The sequence below is a fragment of the Varanus komodoensis genome, unplaced genomic scaffold (genome assembly GCF_004798865.1).
Source record: "Varanus komodoensis strain SLA01 unplaced genomic scaffold, ASM479886v1 scaffold53, whole genome shotgun sequence".
Taxonomy (NCBI): domain Eukaryota; kingdom Metazoa; phylum Chordata; class Lepidosauria; order Squamata; family Varanidae; genus Varanus; species Varanus komodoensis.
This window is the reverse complement of record NW_025336126.1, coordinates 4736326-4759485: the sequence shown is the minus strand read 5'-3', so window position 1 is coordinate 4759485 and position 23160 is coordinate 4736326. Positions and strand designations below refer to the sequence as shown.

Below are 23160 nucleotides of genomic sequence, written 5' to 3'. Positions count from 1 at the left end.
CAAGCAATGTTAGTGTAGGTGACAACACTGGCCGCATCCCACTGGCTAAGAGGGAGAGGTGGTGGAGCAAAGCCAGGGCTGAAAAGGGCTGGAGCGTTCTCATGAACAGGAATCCTCCGTTTCATCGACCAACCCCTCAAGCACCCATTTGGCTGGCGCCGTCGTTATTTGTTTTTCGGCACCAGGCCAAGACCTTTTTATTTAAGCAATATTTTAATTGTTAATCTGTGTTTTATTTAATGGTTTTATATTATCGCCAACTCCAAATTTTTAATATTGTTCTATGCTTTGTTTTCCTTGTGAGCCGCCCCAAGGCTTCGGCAATGAGTGCAGCATAGAAGTGTTATAAATAAATAAAATTTGCCCTGAGCTTAGCTGAAAGGTTCACAGCAGCTGGAGAGGAAGTAGATTTTCCTAGCAACGATATAACATTCTTAGTTGTAATTCAAAACATTTTGGAGTGGCTTGATCTTGGATACATAATCAGTCCCCTTTTTAAATGTAGAGGGATATATAATACAGAGAGAGACATACCAGCACATGCCCATATTTTGGGGCTCTCCTTGGTGGAGTGGCTATGTGGCCTGTCACAATGAGTGTTTAAACTTCAGGATTTATCACCACACTGCTGGGTCTAAGGCCAGGGTCTGCTCTCAGACTTAAGTCACTAGAATCTCAAGGGAGTGGACTGTACTTTTAGAACAATGTAACAATGGAACCAGTTACTTAGGGAGGTTATAGGTTGCTCCATACTTGAGGCATTCAATATATTATCTCCCCTGTAAAATAAACTACTGTGAAGGGGGAAAAAAACTCGTATAAACACTGGGGGGAAAAAAGACAATCCAAACATGCTTCTTGCTGGTTCCTACTTTCAGGCTTTTTGTTTTGAGTTAGGAAACGCTGAGGAATGTACCATGCTCAGGTTGTGTGCTAAATCTACTTTACCAACTTAGGATTCTAACTCTTCCTTCTATTGCATGTACAAATCAGATCTATGATTAGGTCTTTCCTCCCATACCAAGCAGTGAAGGCCAGAAACACATGTTGTATAAGATCAATCTACAACTGGCCAGTTATTCCCTGATCATGAGGAGTTCCATCATTAAGCATCTTCATAACTGCTAGAATAGGGGTTTGGAGAAAGGTCTCCAGATGTTTTGGACTTCAACTCCCATGGCAACATGGCCAAGGATCAGGCACGCTGGGAACTGAAGTCCAAAACATCCAACGGTCCATTTTCTGTCCACTCCTATGCTAGAAAAGTTTTCACTACACATACACACGTGAAGAACAGAGCCAAGTATTAAACTGGTGAACCCTTGTTTATTGGGAACATGCCAACTGAGACATGGCAGGTACAACCCTCCTTGACTGGGGCACAGAACTGCGGTGGAAGTGGGATAGTTTCTGTGGGTTCACAGGGGGAGTATTCCCAGAAACAGAGAGACATTCAGCTGCTGCTCTCTCCGAGGGTGTGCTTGTCGAAGAGGTACTCTCCAAGTCCTCCCTGGGTTGATGTCAGCCGACGGAGGTTGGTAATATAGTCACCCAGCTGTTTGATAGCTTTGACTTGTTCATCGAGGTAGTGAGTTTCCAAGAAGTCGCACAGCTGGGGAAAAAGACGGAATGGGGAAGATGCTGAGAGCAGGGATCACAGTCTTGTTTCAAGAACTTTACCCCACCAGCCATCCCAGTTAAAAGAAAATGTTTCCAACCGTTTGCTCCCGAAGCTGCTGGATCAGTGATTTATCATTATTGCTACTGTGTCTGTGCTCATCCTGATTATAGATGCTGTGGGTTGTTGATGCCATTGTATTGGTTTTATTGGGGGGTGATTTAAATACAATTCTGTTGTTGTTTATATATTTTTTGAATTTGTAACCCACCCTGAGAGCCTTCAGGCTATGGGGCAAGATAGAAGTGCAACTCATAATAATACTAATTTTGAAATTACATCTGTAAAAATCACTGTTGGTATTCAGAGGACCACAGAGTTAACCCAACAAGTGTCCATATTTGGTTTTGGTTTCCCTCTAGGTTGTTTAACCCATGAACAATCCAGTTTCCAGGTTTGTATGTCACAGAACACCTCAGTAACAGAATGTGCCTGGGTTGTTAATTGCAGGCAATGTACTGGTCACTTCACTTGCCATTACAATGCCTTGATTAAACAATCCAGGAATGGCAGTATGATGTACAGGCCAGCTCACAGACACGTCTCCAGAAAGTTTTACTCTTTTCCTTCCTTCCACCATCCTCCATGATAAGAGTAGTGACTTTCCCATAATCCCTTGCCTACAGCATGGCTGTTGCTGCCATTGTATGAAGAGGGCAACCTACCCATTTCGGCCAAGGTTTACTATAGGAAGACTCTTAGAATGGGGGTGGGCAACCTGAGGCCCTTGCCATCTGTTCCTTTCCTAGCAGCCCACTGGGAAGGAGGGAGAGAACCAGTGAGGCCAACCCACTTTTGCCTCTAAACTTGCCAGTTCCTGCCACACATTCCCATCAACAAATTATCCCAGAGGGAGGAGTACAACCCTTGAAAGAAGCAACAGGTGGCGAACCTCTGCTGCTGGACTACAACTCCTATTATCCTCAGCAATGGGGGCAGCTGATGGAATCTGCTTCAATCATGACTGGAGCATCAGAGTCCCACCCCTCTTTATATCCAAATGTGTGTATTTGCATGCATGTGTGTACACATAACCTCCTTCAATCTGCCACCCACCCCCCGCAGATGTTTTGTCCACAACTTCCAAATTTCAGATCATGCTGGCCTGGGCTGCTGGGTGGTGGAGTCCAACACACCTGGAGGGCACCAGTCTGGAGAAGGCTGGAACAACCACCTGCTGCTGTACCACTGGCGCAACAGTGTCACCCCCAACCCAGTCAGCTCCTGTGATACTCACATGCGGGTCATTCTTGTTGCTGGCCAGTTGGTGAAGTTCCAGAAGGGCCTGGTTCACTCGCTTCTCCAGCTGCAGGGCCGCTTCCATGGCATCAAGGGTCGTGCCCCAAGCATCTCTTTCTGGCTTCTGTAGAGAGAAAACAGGCTAAGCTCCACAAAACCCTTTCAAAGGTAGGTGAAAATTATTCCTGAAGCATTTTTTCAGTAATGGCGGAGGTTCGACTTGAACCCATGTCAATGCAGTGTTGCTCAGATGTTGCAGATGGGGATGCTTTCCCTGCAAGCTTAGCATGGACTCCCGCAGGCTGGGATGCACCAACTCCAACTAGCCCAGATCCTGCTGGTGCTCCATTTTGTACCTTGATATCCTGCAGGAGGAGTCGGCCACCGCGCTGGCTCTGGAACTTCAGCAGCTTTTCAGCATGTTCCCGCTCTTCATGTGACTGCGACCGGAAGAAGTCAGAAACATGCCGAAGGGCGACATCATCCCGGTCAAAGTAGGACGACTGCAGATGAGAAGAGAAAAAGGTACGGAGGATGTCAGGGGCCGGGTTCGTTGGAGCACAGCAAGCAGCAGATCACCCATGCTCCACAGGGTGATTTGGAGATCAGCCAGTATTCCCAACTCCCACTATTCCTTCTGTGTCTCCCACCACCAAGAAAGGTGAAAAGCACAGCACACCCACCTGTGGAACTCTTTCCCAAACCCAAAGGTAATTGGACTGTCTCCTTCTTTGTTCAGTTTTAGGTAGGCTGTTTAAATGTCTTTGTTCCATATGGATTTTTAATATTTTAATTGTAAACACTGGCTTTTTTGAGGTTTTCCTTTGCTCTAAATTATGCTGCTGGTAGTGTTTTTAAAGCTTTCAAATTGCTTTTAAGATTTGTGACGATAGAATTTGTCACAAATTCTCAACCTGTGTTCAGAGGTGTGTTATTCCTCAGTCTTGGCATGTCCTCACCTGACTCTGTGTGGTGGACTTTGTTGTTCTAACATGCAACAAACACCCAGTAGATTCTACAAGTTTGAAGTCAGTTTGCCCAGGACAGAACACCAGACTGGATTCAGGAAGGGTAGGTGGGTAACATAGACCTCTACAAACCTAGAGGAGTGTGAGCATGTGCGGGGAGGGGGGAGGTAGCACTGATAAGCAGAACAGGTCTAAGCAAGGAGTGATAAAACAGGAAGTTCAGAGAGAATTTGCAAAGTTTTGAAGTACTACCAAAATTAATCGTGAGTTCTGGGGAAGTTTCAAGTGCTTTGGTCTAACTCGTCAAAGTTAAGTAAAGGACCTGCACAAAATGGCTCCCAGCAAGCTACTTTCTAGACTTGTCCACACACACAGAAGCTTCTTTCTTGAATCTGTTAGCAAGCACCTCCCCCCCCCGCCGCAGAAACAACCACCATTGCCGAGAACATCTAATTACAAACCTGGAAGTGCTGCTTAAGTAGCGTTTCAGAGCAAACAAACACAACAAACTCATCCCCAGTTTGTCTGCATTGATCCAGTAATTTGTGTATGCGACTGTTTTCTCTTGTTGCAGGAAAAGGGATAAACTGAAGGTAAGCATGTTGTTTTGATGCTACAGGGGAGGAAAACGAATCCCCATTTAACAGGCATTACATCTGCCATACATACATGCAACTGCTAAAAAGTAAGATATGAGGAGCAGAAAGGATTAAGAATCCTTTGAGTTGACACACCTAGTACACCGTACATGCAAAAAAAGCACAAGAGCAAGACAGAGTAAAGATTATGTTACCGAACAAGTAGCCTTTTGCTGGAGATCTGTAGTTCTTCCAAGCTTGGAAGGAATGCAATGCATACAGAGTGGTGCAAAAGTAGGTATACAGTTTTTATTATGAAAAAACAATAGCTGCATTAAGTCACAATAAGGATGACATACAAATTGCAATTAAGTACAATCTCTTACGTGCTCAAATGTCCTTCAGCATTTACACATTCCTGTAGGCTAGTGGGTTGAGGAACTCTGTATAACTCTTATAACTGTATACCTACTTTTGCACGCCCCCCCCCCGTATTTATATTCTATTTTTTCTTCTTGCAAGGAACCCAAAGGGGCTTACATACTCTTCTCCATTCATCCTCATAACAGCCCTATGAAATAGATTAGGCTGAGAGTCAACAACTGCTCCAAACTGAGCCAGTGAGGTTCATGGCCAAGTATGGACCACAACCCAGATCTCCTAAGTCGCAGTTCAACACTTCAACCACTACACCACACAATACATACTTCTGTAGCACAGGCATATGGTCTTGATTTAAAACTGGATTATGTTAGAATGCAAAGCCATCTTCCCCAATCTGGCACTGCTCAGATGTGGTGAGTGACAACTCCTCGTGTCCCTGAGTCAAAATGGCCATTATTGTTCATAAGGGAGGAGGAGGAATGCTTATGATGTGAAGTAGGGAACAGTGGAATGAGGTGTGCTTGATAAGAAACCCTCTTAATTAATGAGGGTTTCTGCTGGATGTCCTGGATTAAAGAGCAGCCGGAAAGATCCAATAAAAGGAGAGAGAGAGAGAGAGAGAGAGAGAGAGAGAGAGAGATTGAGATTTGATACATGGCCATGGGTATCAAAGAACCAGACTTTTGATTCTTCTCCCCCTCCTCTCTCTCACATACCCCTACCTCTATCTTTCTATCCCTACTCCTGAAGTGGAGATTATGAGGGTAGGGAAGAAACAAGCAAAGAACTGCCATGGGGTGCTTTTATCACCCCACCCCAGCAGGGCTTATCTCCTCTTCCCACATGTGTTGGATCTGCCCAAGAAACAGCCCAAACACACAGAATGAGAGCAGCCAGGATGGTGGTGGGAAACCACAAAATGAATAAAACATTCTAAAAGAGAAGTTACATTGTCTGGGCAGGCAGATTAGTAACTGTGGCAGCCAAGGGGGGGGCATGCAAACTACTCCCCCTTTTTAAGAGGATGGGTGAGATTGACAATTAAACCTCTGCTTTTTTCCTGAGCTACGAGCATCCAGTCATGGAGTGAGCATGTTGCTTTAAAGCCAAAGAGGTACCTAGAACCGTCTGGAAAAAGAGTTGCTATTAAGTTGCTGGGGTTTATTTTGTCTTTCTTTTTTTCCTCGAAGGAAGTCCAAGTCGAGAGAAAACAATTCCTAATAAGGGAGATTTGAGATGATTAACTAAAAGGAAAACGAGTGGGGCTCTTCTTCACCTTTCCTGGATCCTTTTCCATCCATATAGCCTTCTAGCAGAGAAGGGGACCGTATCCAGAGACGGTCGAGCAAAAGTTTAAGCGACACCCAGTGCCACTGGGGAACGGGACCCGGGGGGGGGGGGGGTAGAGACACACAAGGAAATGCTTTGGGGACTACCTCGTGATTTGTGTGCGGGGGCTCTAAACCCCTATACCAGCCCTCCCCACGCCGACGCTTTCCAGATGTGTTGGACTCCACCGCCCAGCAGGCGGGCTGGGGATGATGGGCGCTGCAGTCCCCCACAGCTGGAGGGCGTCCTTTAAGGTAGCCCGGGCACACGGGCGGCCCTATCAACCGACTCACCATGGACAGATAGACGTAGCTGGCGTACAGCTCCATGTTCACCATGCGGTTGATCGCCGCTTCGCAGTCGCTGTGGTAGTTCTGGCGGACCTGCGACTCCATGGCTCCCGGGGGGCTGGCGGGCGACGGTGGGCGACGGGGGCAGCTGGGCGTCCGGCTGGCGCAAGCCGATCCTGCTAGGTCGTGCTGGGGCTGGAGGGATGCAGGCGGTCGCTCTCCGGGGCAACTCCGGCAAGGAGACAGAAGGGAAGGGGGTGATCCGCGGAAAAGCAAACGAGGCGGTGGAACCGGTTCCGTTCAATCACTGTTGAAGCAAGAACCGAGCTCTGCAGGACAAAGGGACTCGAGCCCCTTTTATAATGAATGGTCCGGACGAGCGAGAGGGACGTGCGCAGCCGCCAATAACCACGCGCCCGGGCTGAGTGTTTGCTCAAGGCGGAGTCCGGGCAAAGGGGAACCCAGGCGTCCTAGCGCCCGGCCCTGCGCGGCGCCACGTGACGGGGCTCGGCCTGCTCCCGCACCCGCGGAGCCGGCGGGCTGCTCGCCGAAGGGGCGTCTGTCCCTTTCCCTCGCGTTTGCACGCCCCCCCCCCCAGAACGAGGCTTAACAAAAACGACAGCCTTGGGGCATCCTGAGACTGTTCGTTGGCTCTTTGCGCCTCTGGAGGTGGTGTTCTGGACAAATGCTGTCCCCTGGTTTATTAAAACGTGTACCTGGTCGAGGTAACTGATTTTAGCTGTTCAGTTTTTTTTTTTAACGAATGGTCATGGTTCCGTATTATGTTGTTAATCTCTGGGCCTGCCCACCCCGTCCCCGAGAGCTTTGGCCATTTATGGCAATTAAGTAATTAATTGAAAAAAAATCCCCGCAGCCAGAAATTGCGCAGGGAAAGCTTTTCTCAGCAGGGAAATGAAGCAATCCAGGATACTTGAGCCGGCTGGGGAGTTTCTAGGAGTTGTAAGCCTTTAATTCTGTTTAAACTGGCATAGAATTGCGCCTTTAGGCTCTTTGATCCCCTAAAAAAGGGGGCCAGCAACCAGCAGGACTGGTTGAAAATGGCTTCCTCTTTTCTGAACCAGCCCCAACTGACGCTATAGGGACTGCAACTTGTGATCCTTCAGCGGCTGGTAACCTACAATTTCCCTCAATCCTAGCCAGCCAGGGATGATGGGACGTTTGGGCAAAATAATGGGGGTGTCCCAATGGTCTGCCCTTGTAGCCGTTGGAGCTGCAACAAAAGGATTTGGAATCACTGCAGGGGAAAGGAGATAATTGGGTCCAGCTATGGGGTTCCCAGGGATCCTGTTTCACTCCATGGCACCAAAGGAGGCTTGATAATAAGAATTACAGCACTCCCTAGATTCTGCTCCCGTGCACGGCCGTAGGATTGCAATGAATTTGCAAATGGCCACTGGGATGCATGCACCTTCTCTCAAGTCTGACCCCATAATAAGTCCCATGGTGGGATTTCTGCAGAACTTTTGTTAAGACTGGAGAAGGCTGTTGCATTTTCTTCTGGCCAGCTGGCAAACTTCCAAGGAGCCATAAGCTGGCGCAGAGGCCCCTCTCCCTTGAAAGGCTTTCAGCTCAGGCAGTGGGGCTAATAAGGATTTAGCTCCAGCACTTACTGGTTCAGAAATTTAAAGGTTCAGGCCTGTTTACACATACAAATGTCCTACAGTTCTCAGTGTTTTCCAGCCAGGATGGGGGTCTTCTCTGTCTAAAGAGGGCTGGGATGGGGCCCTCAATGCTTTAGAGAAGAGAAGGTCTGGTGTCTATACTTGTGGCAGGGTAAACAGCACCACTTATACACTGTGGATGGGGAGATCACACCTCCCAAAAAATTGTTCCCTGTATTAAGGATTCTCTGCAAACAGAAAACTATTTCAGCAAGTAAAAAGTCAGGCAAGACTCGTTTTGCTTTATGTGCTAATTTTCTACTGCCAGGGATATTCTTTGTTCTAACTGGTATCTCCCATCTGTAGCCTTGGTTTTGGTCCATTTACAATTGCATTCTGCTCTGCCTCTTGTACAGAGTAAGATCCTGTTTGGGAATCTTGACTTGAGGTGGATCTGGTCCTCAGTTCAATTAGACACCATCTGCCTTCATAGCTGTACATCAAGCTAGCATGTTGCATCATTTTTGCTAAGCTGGGAAGGCACCGGACTGCAGTTGGATGGGGGACCACTTGTAGAAGTGGAACAATGATTGGACATGATGGTCTTACCTATAGACCATCCAGCTCTACTTCTCTCCCTTTATGTGTTCTCTCTCCCTCTCTCATTCTCAGCCTCAAAAGAGAGCACAGTTTGTAGCTCTCCACATCTCATTTCTTTACCCATCAGAATCTACACCCGCCTCTAATCTGCCACTGAACTCCAGTCGCAGCCCTCCCTAGAGAACCCAGAAGCCTGGCTTTCCAGACCCCACTTTGGGACTTGCTCCTGCTTATGCCCTTCCCGGGCTTCCTCTTCCACGAGTCCCTCCTTCCATGGTGGGGAGCCATGCTGCCATCAGGGCAGGATTTTGGGATAGGTGGCCAGGGCCTCACTCTGCAAAATGAGCAGGAGCAGCTCCCCAGTGCAGAAGGTATGGATCACCACAGACTGAAGTAACTGAAGCAATAGACATTATTATCTAGAGAATCCCACCACCAATGAAGCCGTTACGTTCAGAATCTAAATTGCCATCAGTAACAGTAAATCTAGGCCAAAATATCTGTAGGGCCACAAGTTACCCACTCCTGCTCGAAAGTTATCCAGCTGCTGCTCTGGGGACAAATGCATTCCATGGCTTCAATATTGAGCTGGTGTATGGTCAGCTCTGGGCCCTGAAATGTTGTATAAAAGGGAGAATATACCCAGATTTGGCCTTTCGCATCACAGCGCTACTGCCCTTGTGACTCTTGTAAACTGCGGGAGTGTTCAGCCAGAGAATATAGCCACAACACTGAAATGCCTGGCCCTGTGGGTGAAAAGACTTTGGCATGTACATGAGATCCAGCTGTATTTAAGACAAGGATAATACGTGACTATGACTTCTTTACAGCCCATTATTTTATAGTTTATGGGTGTGTTAAACTCTTGTAACGGCTTAGTTTCACAACACCTGCAAATTTTGCACTTGCCAACCTTGTACAAATGGAGGAAAGCGACTTCAGAGAAAAACAATAGGAGTGTTTTGACTCTACAGAGGATCATGGCGGAGAAGCAGCCTTTCCCAGGCTGATGCCCCTCAGATGTCTTGGCAACAACTCCCATCACCCCCCACTCTTGGCCATTAAGTTGGCCCAGATGGATGTCCGGGGAAAACACCAGCCTGAAGAAGGCTGGCTTAAAACAGTAGAATATATCTAAAAGCCTATCATGCAAATAAGCTGCCATTGGAAGGCATGCCTTTGGAAGGCAAGACTCATTGAAAAAGATAATCATGCTAGGGAAAATCCAAGGCAGAACAAGAAGAGGAAGGCCAACTATGGGATGGAGCGATTCCATAAAGGAAGCCACAGCCTTGAGCTTACAAGGGCTAAGCAGGGCCGTCACAGCCAGGGTGTTTTGGAGGGCCTTCCTTCATAGGGTCGACATTTGTGACTTGACAGCAAGTCACACCGAAAGTCACGTGAATGCCAAAAGTGAATCAAGGATGGATTCCGCAGTCCAAGGCATCTTTGTGAGGTCAGCAATGATACTCAGGACCCAGGACCTTCTGTATGCAAAGCATGGGCTCCACCACTGAGCTGTGGGCCCTCTAAGGATTCCTATTCATAACAGTTTAAATCAGGATAATTCTGAACAACCTGAGTTGGTACCAGGAGTCCTGTGAATTCTGCAGTCCAAGGTTCAACCATCTCTTCTCCCAGAAAATCTAGGAGATCTGGTTTATAACCCTTACCCTAATCCTCACTTTCAGGCCTAACTTAACACTCATCTGACAAATCCAGAAGAGAGAATCTTGCCCTCTGAAACAGAATCTACTGTAGTCCCTTTCCTAGAAGTCCTGGGAATCTTGACTTCTAGATCGAAATGTTCCTACCCAGATACAGTCTTTAAAAATGAGGAACAGAAATGGCATTTCCACCAGGCCTTTAGACCTACAAGGCTTCAACTTGCAACTCGGGAAACTCAGAACGAAGGGTGAAATCAAAGACCCACCGATCTGATTGCCAGTGGTGCTGCTGCTCTGGATTCCCACCACAAATATCTCTCCCACTCCAGTTCTCTGCCAGCAAATCACCATCCCTGGAGGCCTCTTGTGGATGCTCTGGGAGGAAAGGAGGTTCTTCAGATGATTTCCAGAGGTGTGAACTCCCAGAAGGTCCTGCCGACATGACCAGTGGTCAGAAAGGCTATGAACTGATGTCCAAACTTCTCAAGATCTACTTTATGCCCACCCTTTTCCTAGAGGACTCAGACAAGGGGTTAGAATGTCAGGCCAAAACAAGCGGATCCTTAGCTGCAGTCTTAATCGTACTTCTCAGGGACTAAGTTACACTCAACTCAAATGGACTGCTGAGTAAACATATCTAGGATGAGCTGGCAAATCCTGACACCCCAGCTGCACCAACGAGCTACCCGTCATTTGCCTTCTGACCCACACTAGATTTCGCCACTCCTCTAGGCCCACTGCTCGAGTCTGGCTTCCCCCCTTCTCGAATGGGCCTCGTGCGTAGTGGTGGTCACGGGGCAGGGCTCGGTCTTTCGTCACTGTGAATCAGCATAATCCTGGGCTGTTCAGTGCGGGGAAGGGAAGCTGGAGAGTGGGGAGAGCTTGCGGAGGCTTACATGAGGCTTATCCCAGCAATATAACACATTTCCGTTCCACCAGGAAACTGGCTCAGACTAGATCAACTGGAGTCAACATGTCCAAGGCATAGCTGGCTCCCCATCCTGCTGCTTTCTACAGCCACACGTACCAACTTGCTTCTCATTAGCAGCCCCGCAATCTTTGTTTTCTGAGTCTGGGGAGACTGGCGGAGTGGAGGCAATGGGATAGCAAGCCTTCAGGGGCAGTTATCGTGTCTCCCTAACAGAGTTTTGCTTTTATAAACTGATCAGTCAGCAAAGCTTGAAACATTGGTCCTGAGGCATGGAAATTATTAATTACTAATTAAGTCACCAGTAGCAGACACAGCTTTGCTGAGCTGGGGCTTTCTGTTCTGGAGGCCAGGCTCTGTTAGTTTAATTAGACTTCTTAACAGATGACATCTTTGGGGTTAATCTCCTTCCACCCCTGCTTTTGCTGTAATCTCTCAGCATAAAAGCTTCTTGCTGAGTGCGACAGAAAAATAACACTCCCTTTTGATTTCACAGGGGATGGGTATTTGACTTGCCAGAGGCTGGCAGAGGTTTGAATGTGTGCTCAGCTTTACTGGAGGGCAGAGATGAAGAAACAAGGCACTCCCTTTGTTCTACGTGACACCTTGAACGTACAAACACCTGGCTGATTCCTAAGGACCCTGTCCAGCAGGTTACCTGTCACTGTATGGCAGAGGACCAGGGCAAGAACCGATGGGGGCCACTCCTCATGTCTCAGTCCTGAAGCCTGGCTGCTTGAAATGTTATCTATTTATTTTACAAAAAGTAATTAATTCTCTTTTTTAGACCAGCCTTTCCCAACATGACTTGGAGACATTTTGCACTACAACCCCTAGAATTCCTGGCCACACTGGTAGGGACTATTGGAAGTTAAAGTTCCTTCAACATTAGGCAGGTATTAGTGCACTGAAGGGGCTGCATAGAATGAAGAGAATACCTTGATTCCTCACCTGTGTAGATCAGCCCTCCAGTAAAACTGCGCACACATTCAGTCTCCTTTTGACCAGGCCTATGAGCCTTTTGAGGCCAAAAGGTCCTCTTCAAAAGGCTAGATATGGGGCTTGAGTCCTCTAAACCCTAAACCGGTGGAGTAAGGATTCTGTTACCTATTGAATTGCAGAATGCAGTGGTCAGTTCAGTGAGCTGAATGTGTGAAGTATTAACTATTAAGAGGATGAGGCATACACATCATGCAGTAATCACAGCTGGCCACCTCACCTGTGGGGTTAGAAGAAAGTGCTTTTGTGGGTGAAGGGGTGAGTTCCAGACTGGACTGATCTTCCAGTCCTGCATCTGTAACCTTAAGCCTTATCAACAGGTTGCTGGTGTGATTAAAAACAAAAAACTGGAGATCCAGCAAGTAGGTTTGTTATAGTAAAGTGGGGGTGGAGAACCCTAGGTTGATGGGCCCAATACAGCCTTCAGGGGGATTTCTCAGGTGACCATACAGCTTTTCCTTGACCACCCATTTTGGATGGTTTCCTGGTTTTTGTGCAGTTTTTCTTTCAATCCAAAAGATAGAAAAGCTTCACCTAAGTTACCAACAATAAGAGCTTTGAGGTAAAATATGCTGATACCTCGGCCCTGACTTTGCTTTTGATCTACCCTATTTCCCCTTTGCTCATCACTGAAATGTGGTACCCCAAGAGCTTCTCCAAAATTGAGTCTGGCCCTTGTAGCTGAAAATGGCTCCACATCCCTCCAGTAAACAGACCTGTCCTGCAATGGGGCATGGGGTCTTTCAGATATGGTATTTTGTTCAGTATGTTACTGGAAAATGTGTTTATTGTTCTCTCAAGGGTTCAGGTAAGGTTAGATAAATTTATCTGAACTTCACAACAACCCCGTAAGGTAGGCAATAGTGAGAGAGAGAGGGACTGGCCTTGGGCAGCTTCATTAGCCCATGTCTAACAACCATCCCTCCACATTAGTCTTCCCAACTTTGTGGCCTCCCGATGTGTTAGACGACAACTACCATCCTCACCAGCCAGCGTCTTGTACAATGGTGAATTTATTACATTCTGGAGAAGTCCACGCTGCAGAAAGTTGTTCTACACCCACAGGAACACAAGACAGAAAGAAAACAATTTGGGAGTTTCACTTTACTTCCTTCTTATTTTGATGATAGTAAAATCCACCCAGAGGGTTGCTGAAGGCTTTTTGGTCCTCCGTACTGCAGGAGCACAAGTGCATTGTATGGTACTGTCAAAGCTGTTCCATGCTCGCTCTCCACAGTTCTAACTTGAAAAAGGGATGTAGATTAAAATCGCAGTCTGCAATTTCAAAAAGCAAGGAGAACATTTCAGTGTCAGTTCAACTCACCAAGATACTTACATTGGGAGCAGAAAAGTACACAGAGGCGGCCAAGAGAGGTCTGCCTGGCGCCGTCGTTATTTGTTTTTCGGCGCCAGGCGAAGACCTTTTTATTTAAACGTCATTTTAATTGTTAACAATATTTGCTTATTTATCTGGCCAGGGTGACTTCTTTTATATTGTTATTTATTTTATATTGTTAATTTTATATTATTTTTGTATTTTATTGTATTTTATTTTGTGCTGTGAGCCGCCCCGAGGCTTCGGCAAGGGGCGGCATAGAAATGTTAAATAAACAAACAAACAAATAAATAAATAAGAGTTATTCTGCAACTTTAGCAAGTTTAGGAAGACGCCCAATTTCAAGATATGGGGGGGTTTGTGGGGTTGAAGGTACATGGTCACCTGAACCTTGCTTTTCTGAACTGAGGCTCCTTACAGGTGTTAGTAGCTTAACTGGTTCATTAGCAGAGCTGCAGGAGGGTGACTCCCAATTCAATGAAAGAGTGGCAGGGGAGAACCTAGAACAGTGGAGAGCAACTTCCAGATGTTGTGGCCTTCCACTCACATCAGCCCATGCCAGAGTGCCAAGAGGAGCTGTAGGCCAAAACCTCTGAAAGTATACCAGGCTCCATCTTTGATCTAGAGGAAAAGGACAAAAACTGTTAGCACCAGCCTAACTCCTTCAAGATGTATTGGGCTACAAAAATCAGCAGCCCCAATCTGAGCATGGCCACTGTACACAATTATAGAACAGTATCCCTTATGCCCAGGGGTACATAGCCTGGGGAAAGATGGCCCTGAGTCTGTCGGACAGCACTGGAAAGCTTCTGGCCCAGTGGGTCAAATTCAGCCCTTCCCAGACAGACAGCCTTTTCCTGGGCTATATCAACTTTCCCCTACAGCCCATCCTGTGCAGCTTCCCAGCTTTCTAGCACAATTTCCCCCTATTCTGGAAGGCTGAAATGCCTCTCCTTAGCTCATGTAGGTAAGAATCGTGTAAGTAAGAACTTTAGACAAAACCAGGCCAGCATTTTCACTTTGCCTCTTTTGCTCTTGGCCTCCTCCACCAGTGGAAGGGAGAGCCAGTGTGGTGTAGTGGTTAAGAGCATGGGACTGGGACTCAGACAACCTGGGTTCAAGTCCCCGCTCAGCCATGGAGCCAACTGGGTGACTTTGAGCCAGTCACAGACTCTCAGCCCAACCTACCTCACAGGGTTGTTGTTGTGGGGATAAGATGGAGGAGGAGATGTAAGCTGCCTTGAGCCCTTTGCAGGAAAAAGGCAGGAAATGAATGGAAAAATAAATGAAATAAATAAATAAGGTGGCTTCCCAGAGGTTCTCCAAAAGAGAATTTGGCCTCCGTACTCCTGTTTCTGAAGGCAAAATCCCACCTGTGCCAGACTCTTGGACACTCCAGTGATGGAGGCTTTTGGTCCCCTTTCTGAAAAGAGTAATGACATGAACAATACTCTTATACAGCTGAGGGTTTTTATACAATTTGGTATTTCCTGACAAGAGAGGATATCCTAACTCCCTGTTTTTGTGCTTTGCTAGCAGGCAAATCCTTTAAAACAAAATTCGGACGGGTTAAGGTTTTTATGCATTGCCTTTCACTGATGTGTTATAACTGTGGTTTTTTTAACTTGGTTTGTTACTTTGTTTTTATATTGTAATTGTATTTTCTAAATATGCATACAGTTGCATCCTCCCTTGAGTGCCATTTTTGGTAGAAAGATGGAAGTATAAATGTAACAAATACATTTTGGCTGAATAGGAAAATAGCCATATCTGTTCACATCAGGGCTTTTGTTGAAGGTTGTATGTAATTTGTGCATTAAAAGAAATTCAAAACCAAAACTGTGTTCTAAAAATCAGATATCTGTATCAAGAAAAGCTCAATTCTGCCTCTACGTAAATTTTGATGTGTTCATGACAGACAGGGCATGACTGCCCCCTGCTGGATTTGATGGGAAACAACCAAGAGTGGATTTATAATTAATCCAACATGCACCAGCATGCTCCAGGTGTGGTGGACTACAATGCCCATCGTGCCAACTGGTGCTGATGGGACTTGTAGTACATCCAGGGAAAGGTGCCGGGTTGGTAAAGGATGATTTATAGTGTCTAGCAGCCACTCAACACAACAACAGGCAAATCTAAAACAGAGATGTGATTGAAGGGAAACCTAAATTTGGGTCGGTCAGTAGAAATCTTTTTTCGACCTATTCTGATTGGCAGCAGCACTTCTCTGTGTCCTCAGATCCTCTAATATAGGGATGGAGAATGTATCAGGAGCATCATGGATCCCCTGTCCCTGTATTAACTGGACACAGTGGAAAACAAACCTATATATATAGGTTACATTATATATATATATATATATATATATATAGCGCTTCTTACATTTGTTTGCTGCCTTTTTTACCCAGGAACCCAAAACAGCATACATTATCCTTTTCCATTCCATTTTGTCCTCACAACAACATCCCTGTGAGGTAGGTTAAGCCAAGAGTTGGTGACAATCCAAAACCCACTCAGTGAGCTTTATGGCCAAGGGGGGCTAGAACCGGGATCTCTCAAGCCCCAGTTCAACAGTCTAACCACTACACCACACTGGCTTGTTTTCATGTGTGCAAAGCCAAACAGGAGCTCAGAGGTAGAGTTAGGACCCCATGCACTGAGAACTGAGGAGTCCTTCTTCCCAGACCTGGCAGTAATGAAGAGTAATTCAAGGCCCTGCCAGACCACCAGGCCATCTGAATGCCACTCACCCAGCCCCCCTGCTGCTGAATCCAAGCAGCCAGCCGGTTCTGTAGGAAGGCCATGGCCCAGTCTATCACACGGTTGAACCAACTCTGAGAGGACTAGGAAAGAAAGACAGCATTGTAATAATGATAAAAACCAACGTTCATGGTAGCGCAAGGCAGTAATGAAAACAAGAAGTACCACAACCTTGTGCGCAAGCTTTACAGTTCACCAGGACACCTTCTTCAGGCAAGAACAAAAGGAATGGACAGAAAAGCCAAGCTTGCAGATTGGAGCAGTTTTAGACCGTAATCCTAAATGTACTTACTGGGGCATAAGTTCTATTGAACTCAGAGAGACTTGCTTCTGAGTAAGCATTGTTAACAGAGGCAATGCTCAGCAGACTTAATACTCCAGGTTCACTAGGACTTCAAAGGATTCCAGATTTGCAAAGCAATTATGCACATGTTTACTCTGGAGTAATCCCATTGCACTCCATGGATTTTACTACCAGGTAAATATGCACAGGATTACAGTCTTCCTTGCACTGATGAGGGGTTTCCAACTTTTTTTTTTAACCCATGGCACATCTGGCATTTTGTCCTATTAGCACCACTGGTGATTCATAGGAGGGAAGGAAGCCAAACACAAAATGTTGCAAGCATCTCCCCTTATCTGTGGTGTTGATGCATGAATGTTGCAAGCATCTCCCATTATCTGTGGTGAATGTTGTCCTTCCTGTGTGCTACTCACTCTGGCTTCTCTCTTTCTCACACACACATCCGCTTTTGCTCTCTCTCTCTCTTTCTCTGGTTTCTCTTTTCCTCTCCTCCTGTCTTTCAGGCAAGCAAACAGAACAGTTTCTCCATTCATTTGCACTGGGTGAGAAAAAGTGTTCCCCCTGACGCACACACTGAACATTGACTAGTGGAGGCAATGGTTATCCTCCCTCCCCCCCCCACCACCAAGGACACTGCTGGCCCAAAAGACCTTGGTGACGGTGGACTCCCCCCTGCCTGGGCCCTTCTGGAGGTGGGGGAATACAACGGCCACCATCACCAGCCAACAAGTGTGCCAGGCTGGCATCGATGGGAGGTACAGTAAAACACACAGGGGTGGCACCAGCTTGGGGAAGTCGGCTCCGAGGGTGAGCTCTGCTTGTTTTCCTGGCAACAACTTTGTGGGACAAGTTAAGCCATGTGCTGGTGACTGTCGCAAGCTATCCCAGTAAGCTTTATAATGAAAGGACATGAAAGCAGCTGCTTGTGTGTTCCTCAGTTCAAATGAACCTCCAAATTGTAAATGTGACCCTAGAAGTCAGTTTCTTGGAATAAGAGGCACAACCGTGATTCAAAAATCCACGTTCACCTTTAAAGCACCTCTTGGGTGTCAGTGCAACCAGTCTGCTTCCTCAGACCTTCCCTTGCCTCCCCGTTTTTACCTGGGCAATGACTCTATATGCAAAGTAGAAGAAGACCACGATCCGTCCCCAGTTGATTCTAGTAGCAAACAAGGATTCAGCCACCTCCGCCAGGATTTTCAGTGGGTCGTTACCAGTGACACTTTCTACCATGCTGCAAGGAGAGTGGCGTTAGAAGAAAGCAGGGTCAGGAACTCAAAGTGAAAAGCCCATATGGTATAGCAGTTAAAAGTGCAGGACTGGAACTTGGGTGATCTGGTTTCTAGTCTCCACTCAGCCATAGAGCTCACTGGGGACTTCCAGCCTGTCACAGATTCTCAGCCCAACCTACCTCACAGGGTTGTTGTCATGAGGATAAGATTGAGGGAGGAGGAGATTATGCAAGCTGCCTTGAGTTTCTTGAAAGAAAAAAAGGCAGGAGAGAGAGAGAGAAGAGACAACTGGTAGAGCTCACAGAGTGTATTTTATTCAAGTTACTTTCAAATTTTATATTATCCTGTTTTACCATGGAAAATGTCAGTGGGATTTATACCCACAAGAAAACTGCAATAAAGAAAGAGAGATAAAAGATGCAAAGACAGCAGCTAAAAATGTTGAAGGGGACTAAAATACCATTAAGAGCATGGTGTGTGTGTGTGTGTGTGTGTGTGTGTGTGTGTGTGAGAGAGAGAGAGAGAGAGAGAGAGAGAGAGAGAGAGAGAGAGAGAGAGAGAGAGAGAGAGAGGGACAGACCATTTGGGTACCATCCCAGAACCACCAGGGGTGTGTGTTGTGTGTGAAAATGAGTATGTGAGCATATGCTCAGCTCATCAGAGTTATTTTTTATCCCCGTACCTAGTGATTTCCTGATTGTTGCTGAGCTCCCGCCATATATGGAGCATGCACTCCCTCAGGGGGGCGACCTGGGCAGAATCTGGCACATCTTCCTCACTTAGTACAATCTCCCTGCCAGGTTGTTCCACTGAGGTTTTTTGGGGGTGGGAAGTTGTGTGTTGCTCCCAGAGAGTTTTGATAAACCTGCAAGAAAAAGGCATAAACAGGTTAAGGGGCCAGCTGCTGCTAGGTCAGCTGAAAAAGGTGGGCTTACTGATGGCATGGGCAACCAGAACATCCGAACTTCAGGTTAGGACAGGCAGCGAAAGACTAGAGGTTCTGTGCAGGCAGAGATGTCAGGCTATGGCTAATACAAAGTGGTGGGTGGGGCAAATGGAGTGAAGGCGCTTCCAGATGCCTTGGAAGAGGTAAGGATTGGGTCTGATCTATCAAAGGAATGAGGAAAGGGTTGTGAGGATGGAAGAACTAGAGTCATGCACAAGGAAGGCGGTACCAAGGATGTGATTGCAAAATGCAAATCTTCCTACCCAAGGAGCAGGGCTTTTCCAATGCGAAGGATGCATGAGATGTTCTCAGATGTTTCTTGACAAGGAAGAGAAGAAAAGAAGTTTGAGGTTTTAATTTCCCAACATTTTCTTAGCTCTTGTTCCCACTTCTTCTAACTTCCAAGCATTTCCTCCTCCTCTTCCTACATTGCTGAGATCCCAGGAATTCGAGAATGGTTTTCTTTGAGCCTTGAAGCCTCACAATTCCACCCTCACACCCATATCACAAGTCCATAACCAGAAACGCGTTGAGGGTAGCTTAAGGAATCTAATACTGAGCATTACTCTCTCAGCAAGTTGGCTTTTTGCCCACATGGGCATCCCCTCCTGCTTCCCTCCCTTGAATCTTTCTGCCCGAGGTTTCTTTTCTCTCTGATATCTCTACTGTATCCATGCATCCCTTTTTATATTTGGGGGTGACCTTAGGAAGCAGGGCTCTTCAAAGACAAACACACAAAGACTTCAGAGGATATGTAAATTAGCATGTGCAAATTACCCCCCCCCCCTTTTTTGCCTTGTGTGCCTGAGTCCTGGATCTTCTCAATACCTTAATGCTTCCCCTGCATGCAAATGATTCTGCCATCTGATGAATGGAGAGTGTCTGCAAAAGGTTATGCCAAAATAAATGTACTAGTTTTTAAGGTCCCAGAAGACACTATGCTGTAATTCAACCGAGCAAGATGGACACATAGATTAAACACAGATGCACAGACATACATTACAAAGAGGTGTGCGTGTGTTTTCACAACGCACCAGCAAGCAATGGGAAATCAGAATGGTGTTGGTGATGACCTATAAAGCCCTAAACGGCTTGGGTCTTGGTTCCCTGAAGGAGCGCTTACATCCATATATGCCCGCCCGCCCCCTGAGATCTGCGGGAGAGGCCCTTCTTCGGGAACCCTCCGTGAAGGAAATTAGGAGGCTAGGTACTCGGAGGAGGGCTTTCTCTGCGGTGGCGCCCAATCTATGGAATGCGCTCCCCAGAGAGGTCCGCCTGGCGCCGTCGTTATTTGTTTTTCGGTGCCAGGCGAAGACCTTTTTATTTAAGCATCATTTTAATTGTTAACAGTATTTGCTTATTTTATCTGGCCAGGGCGACTTCTTTTATATTGTTTTATATTGTTATTTATTTTATATTGTTATTTTTATATTGTTATTTTTGTATTTTACTTTATGTTGTGAGCCGCCCCGAGGCTTTGGCGAATGGGGCGGCATAGAAATGTTTTAATAAATAAATAAATGCATCGTAATGACCATTTAGAAAGAAAACATTAAAGCACAATCCTATGCATGTTAGGGGTGCGTGCGTGCGCGCGTGCGCGGGGGAATCCAACATTTCCCAACAAGCCACGCTTAGACTTGCAAAACTGTCCCCTGCTTGAACATGCACCGGATTATGCCCCATTGATCAAAAGTCATCTCTTTGCCACGAAGGGCCAATTACACAGTCAAGATAGCCAACTATTCCTCCTCATTCTAATGCGTTTTTGAAAGTATTCCGAAAACCTGGTTAATTTTGACCGGCAATTTGGAAGGAAAGAATCAAGAGCCATCCATATCAGCATACCCCGAGGCCTCTGTGAAGGACTGGCATAACGTCTGAAGCGGTTTTGCTCCGCATGGCTTAAGATCCTAAAAAAAAGCTTCCGAGGGGCGGAGAAAGGGGGCTTCCAAGAAGTCTTGAACCCCAAGCACTTCGGGACATGTTCATTCAAAAGGCAATCCCGCCGTGGTAAAAGAGGCTTGTTAAGAACACAATCCTGTTCACGTTTGCACAGCTAAAAAGTCGTACAACTTTCGTCTTGCTGGGAGTTGCAGGACTATTTTTCAGGCTAAACTTGCGTAGGATCGGTGGTTGCCCCTAGATTATTTGGACTGCAGCTCCCAGCATTCCTGACTATTCACTGTGCTGGCAGGGGCATGATGGGAGCCGGTGTGCAAATCTGCCGAAGGGCTCCGACAAAGCGGCCTGTATTTACCGCTGGAAACATTTCTGGAAAAGGAAAGTGAAACTCCGCCCATCCCGCTGCAGTCGCTGTCGCCGGGCCCCTTCCCTCGACTGGCTTCTCTGCCCCCTCCCCGCAACTCCCCACTCTCTTTCCTACCTGGCCCCATGGGCGATGGGGCATTTTGCCTGGCGCCCGGCTCTGCAGCCATTCCGATCAAAGGCTCATCAGCTCCCCCTAAAATAAGCGCCCCGCTGCAAAGCCCGCAAATACAAGGGGCGGGGAGGAGGCCGAGGCACTCCCCGAAAAGGGGTGGTTTCGAGGAGGCGCACGGGGCAGGGTAGCCCTTCTTGTTCCATAAACGTTGCTACGGCTGCGATTCGCAGACACGCTCCCTTTCGATTGGAATCATTTGCAAGGCCCAGCATCAAGAAAGGTGGCGTTGCAACGGGAAACCTTGGGAATCAGCCCCGTTGGGGCCAACTTCGGAGCAACTTTACTCCGGATTCTTCCGTAAGACTGCCTTTCTATCCGTTATTTACTTGTCTGGGAGTTATGTCCCATTGAACTCAACGGAGCTTCCTTTTCAATAGGCGTGTATAGGATTTTACTGGAAGACTTCCATCGCGTGCACACGTACCTAGGAGCAGAAAACTCCGTGACGCGGGGGTAAACCATCTCTAGGAAACGCGCGTCAGAGGACATGGGCAACAAGCACTGGCTACAAGAGTAACGGACTTGCAAACTATTGGAAGGTCGGCAACCTAGTGTTCTCCGCAGATGCTGCATTGCAATTCCCATCATCCCCGTTTGTAAACAGACGTATCTGGAATATACCAGGTCGATACGTCTGCTTAAATCACTCTCCATCCCCCTAGCCCCCCCCCCTTCACCTTTTGTGTTTAACTTGCTCCTTTTTCCTGTTTTGTTCTTTTTTTCCTCGAGCAAAGCCAGGTCTTTTCACTAATACTAGCACTTCTGTCTATTTTTAATGACAGACAAAAACAGCAGTTGCATAAAGACCAGATTTTACTATTACTAGTAGCTGCAATAATGCTAATGCTACAATACTGGAAAAGAAAAATAGGATATGCTCTGAGTGGATTGTTTCTGAAAATCTGGGAGGGGCTGAAAAAGCTAACACATAAAGGGACTGATCAGAGGGATAATCAAACAGGCATTTTTCTTAGGACTCTGTTCCCTTTGCATTCATTAATACTGGGTCTACAGACCAGGACCTACCAAGCACGCTGTCTTGTTCCTGGAAAGGAAATTATCACAGCTAAAAAGAGAGCAGTGAACCTCTTGTGTACTACAGGTTAAAATACATACAAGTTTATGTTCAGGGACAACAATCCTAAAATACGTTTTGAACCTTTGGTGAATAATGTGACTGAATAGGTGTTGGATAGCCTGCTAGGACTTGAAACAATTCTTTGTAGGGCCACCTACTGCACAGCACCGCCCCGCTGAGCAGGGGTATTTGCTGAAACAGAGGTACTTCCGTGGCCCTGATGATCTCAGCCCCATCTGATCCCCCAGGATGAACCAGCTATTTGCCTGTATGCCTGCTGTGTCCCCCCCCCCCCCAACACCCCACGTTCTTCTTGTCTGGGGGCTTTCCCCCCCTGTAATCAAACACCTTCCTCTGCCCTGTTCATACATCCCTTTTGATAAAGGCTGCCTGCCACAGACACAGCCTTTTAAAGATATTAGAGCACGGGCAACTTGGTAATTGCAACACAGTGCTCCCCCCCCAAACCCCCACCTGAAGACCTGAGCGCCAGAATTTTTCAGTACCTCGTTCTCACATCATGACCAGCTGCCTTGGCAATTACCCTCAAGTGCCAAGAAGCTACGATGAGTTCTCTGATGGGCACCTCTTGGCTGCTCTCCTTCCTCCAGGTACTATCCCACTAGACAGATGGGAAGGACCAAAAGTCCTCGCTTTGAGAGCTGCTTGGCTTGCTGCAGCTATCAAGCTGTCTATGCTGCACAAACAGGGCACACGCCCCACAGCTCAGAGGGGCAGACGGGGGAGCTGATCTGGGCTGTGGGGGAGAGCCTGAC

General features: G+C 46.9%; 2 protein-coding genes across 2 annotated transcripts; both read right to left on the bottom strand.

The window, feature by feature from the left end:
* Window positions 1–1306: 1306 nt before the first annotated feature.
* On the bottom strand, window positions 1307–6858 carry LOC123032048 (ferritin heavy chain A-like). Its single transcript, XM_044447670.1, has 4 exons — window positions 6470–6858; window positions 3274–3420; window positions 2916–3041; window positions 1307–1612 (listed from the first exon to the last, which is right to left on the bottom strand). The coding sequence occupies exons 1-4, from the start codon at window positions 6569–6571 to the stop codon at window positions 1454–1456; spliced, it is 534 nt and encodes a 177-aa protein (XP_044303605.1). The 5' UTR covers window positions 6572–6858; the 3' UTR covers window positions 1307–1453.
* A 6419-nt stretch (window positions 6859–13277) lies between these two features.
* Window positions 13278–21389, bottom strand: LOC123032047 (apoptosis regulator BAX-like). Its single transcript, XM_044447669.1, has 7 exons — window positions 21250–21389; window positions 19127–19181; window positions 18600–18782; window positions 17787–17919; window positions 16372–16464; window positions 14166–14239; window positions 13278–13557 (listed from the first exon to the last, which is right to left on the bottom strand). Exons 1-7 carry the CDS (start codon window positions 21299–21301, stop codon window positions 13545–13547), a joined length of 603 nt encoding a protein of 200 aa, XP_044303604.1. The 5' UTR covers window positions 21302–21389; the 3' UTR covers window positions 13278–13544.
* Between the last annotated feature and the right edge of the window lie 1771 nt (window positions 21390–23160).

What these genes read in the sequence shown, in the direction of transcription:
- LOC123032048 (XM_044447670.1), bottom strand. Translation starts at nt 6,571, where the DNA reads ATGGAGTCGCAGGTCCGCCAGAACTACCACAGCGACTGCGAAGCGGCG. An exon ending in GCTACGTCTATCTGTCCATG is followed by an intron (nt 3,421 to 6,469) that starts GTGAGTCGGTTG and finishes TCTCATCTGCAG; the next exon opens with TCGTCCTACTTTGACCGGGA. An exon ending in TCCTCCTGCAGGATATCAAG is followed by an intron (nt 3,042 to 3,273) that starts GTACAAAATGGA and finishes TTCTCTCTACAG; the next exon opens with AAGCCAGAAAGAGATGCTTG.
- LOC123032047 (XM_044447669.1), bottom strand. Translation starts at nt 21,301, where the DNA reads ATGGCTGCAGAGCCGGGCGCCAGGCAAAATGCCCCATCGCCCATGGGG. An exon ending in AACAATCAGGAAATCACTAG is followed by an intron (nt 17,920 to 18,599) that starts GTACGGGGATAA and finishes CTCTCCTTGCAG; the next exon opens with CATGGTAGAAAGTGTCACTG. An exon ending in TTCAGCAGCAGGGGGGCTGG is followed by an intron (nt 14,240 to 16,371) that starts GTGAGTGGCATT and finishes CTTTTCCTCTAG; the next exon opens with ATCAAAGATGGAGCCTGGTA.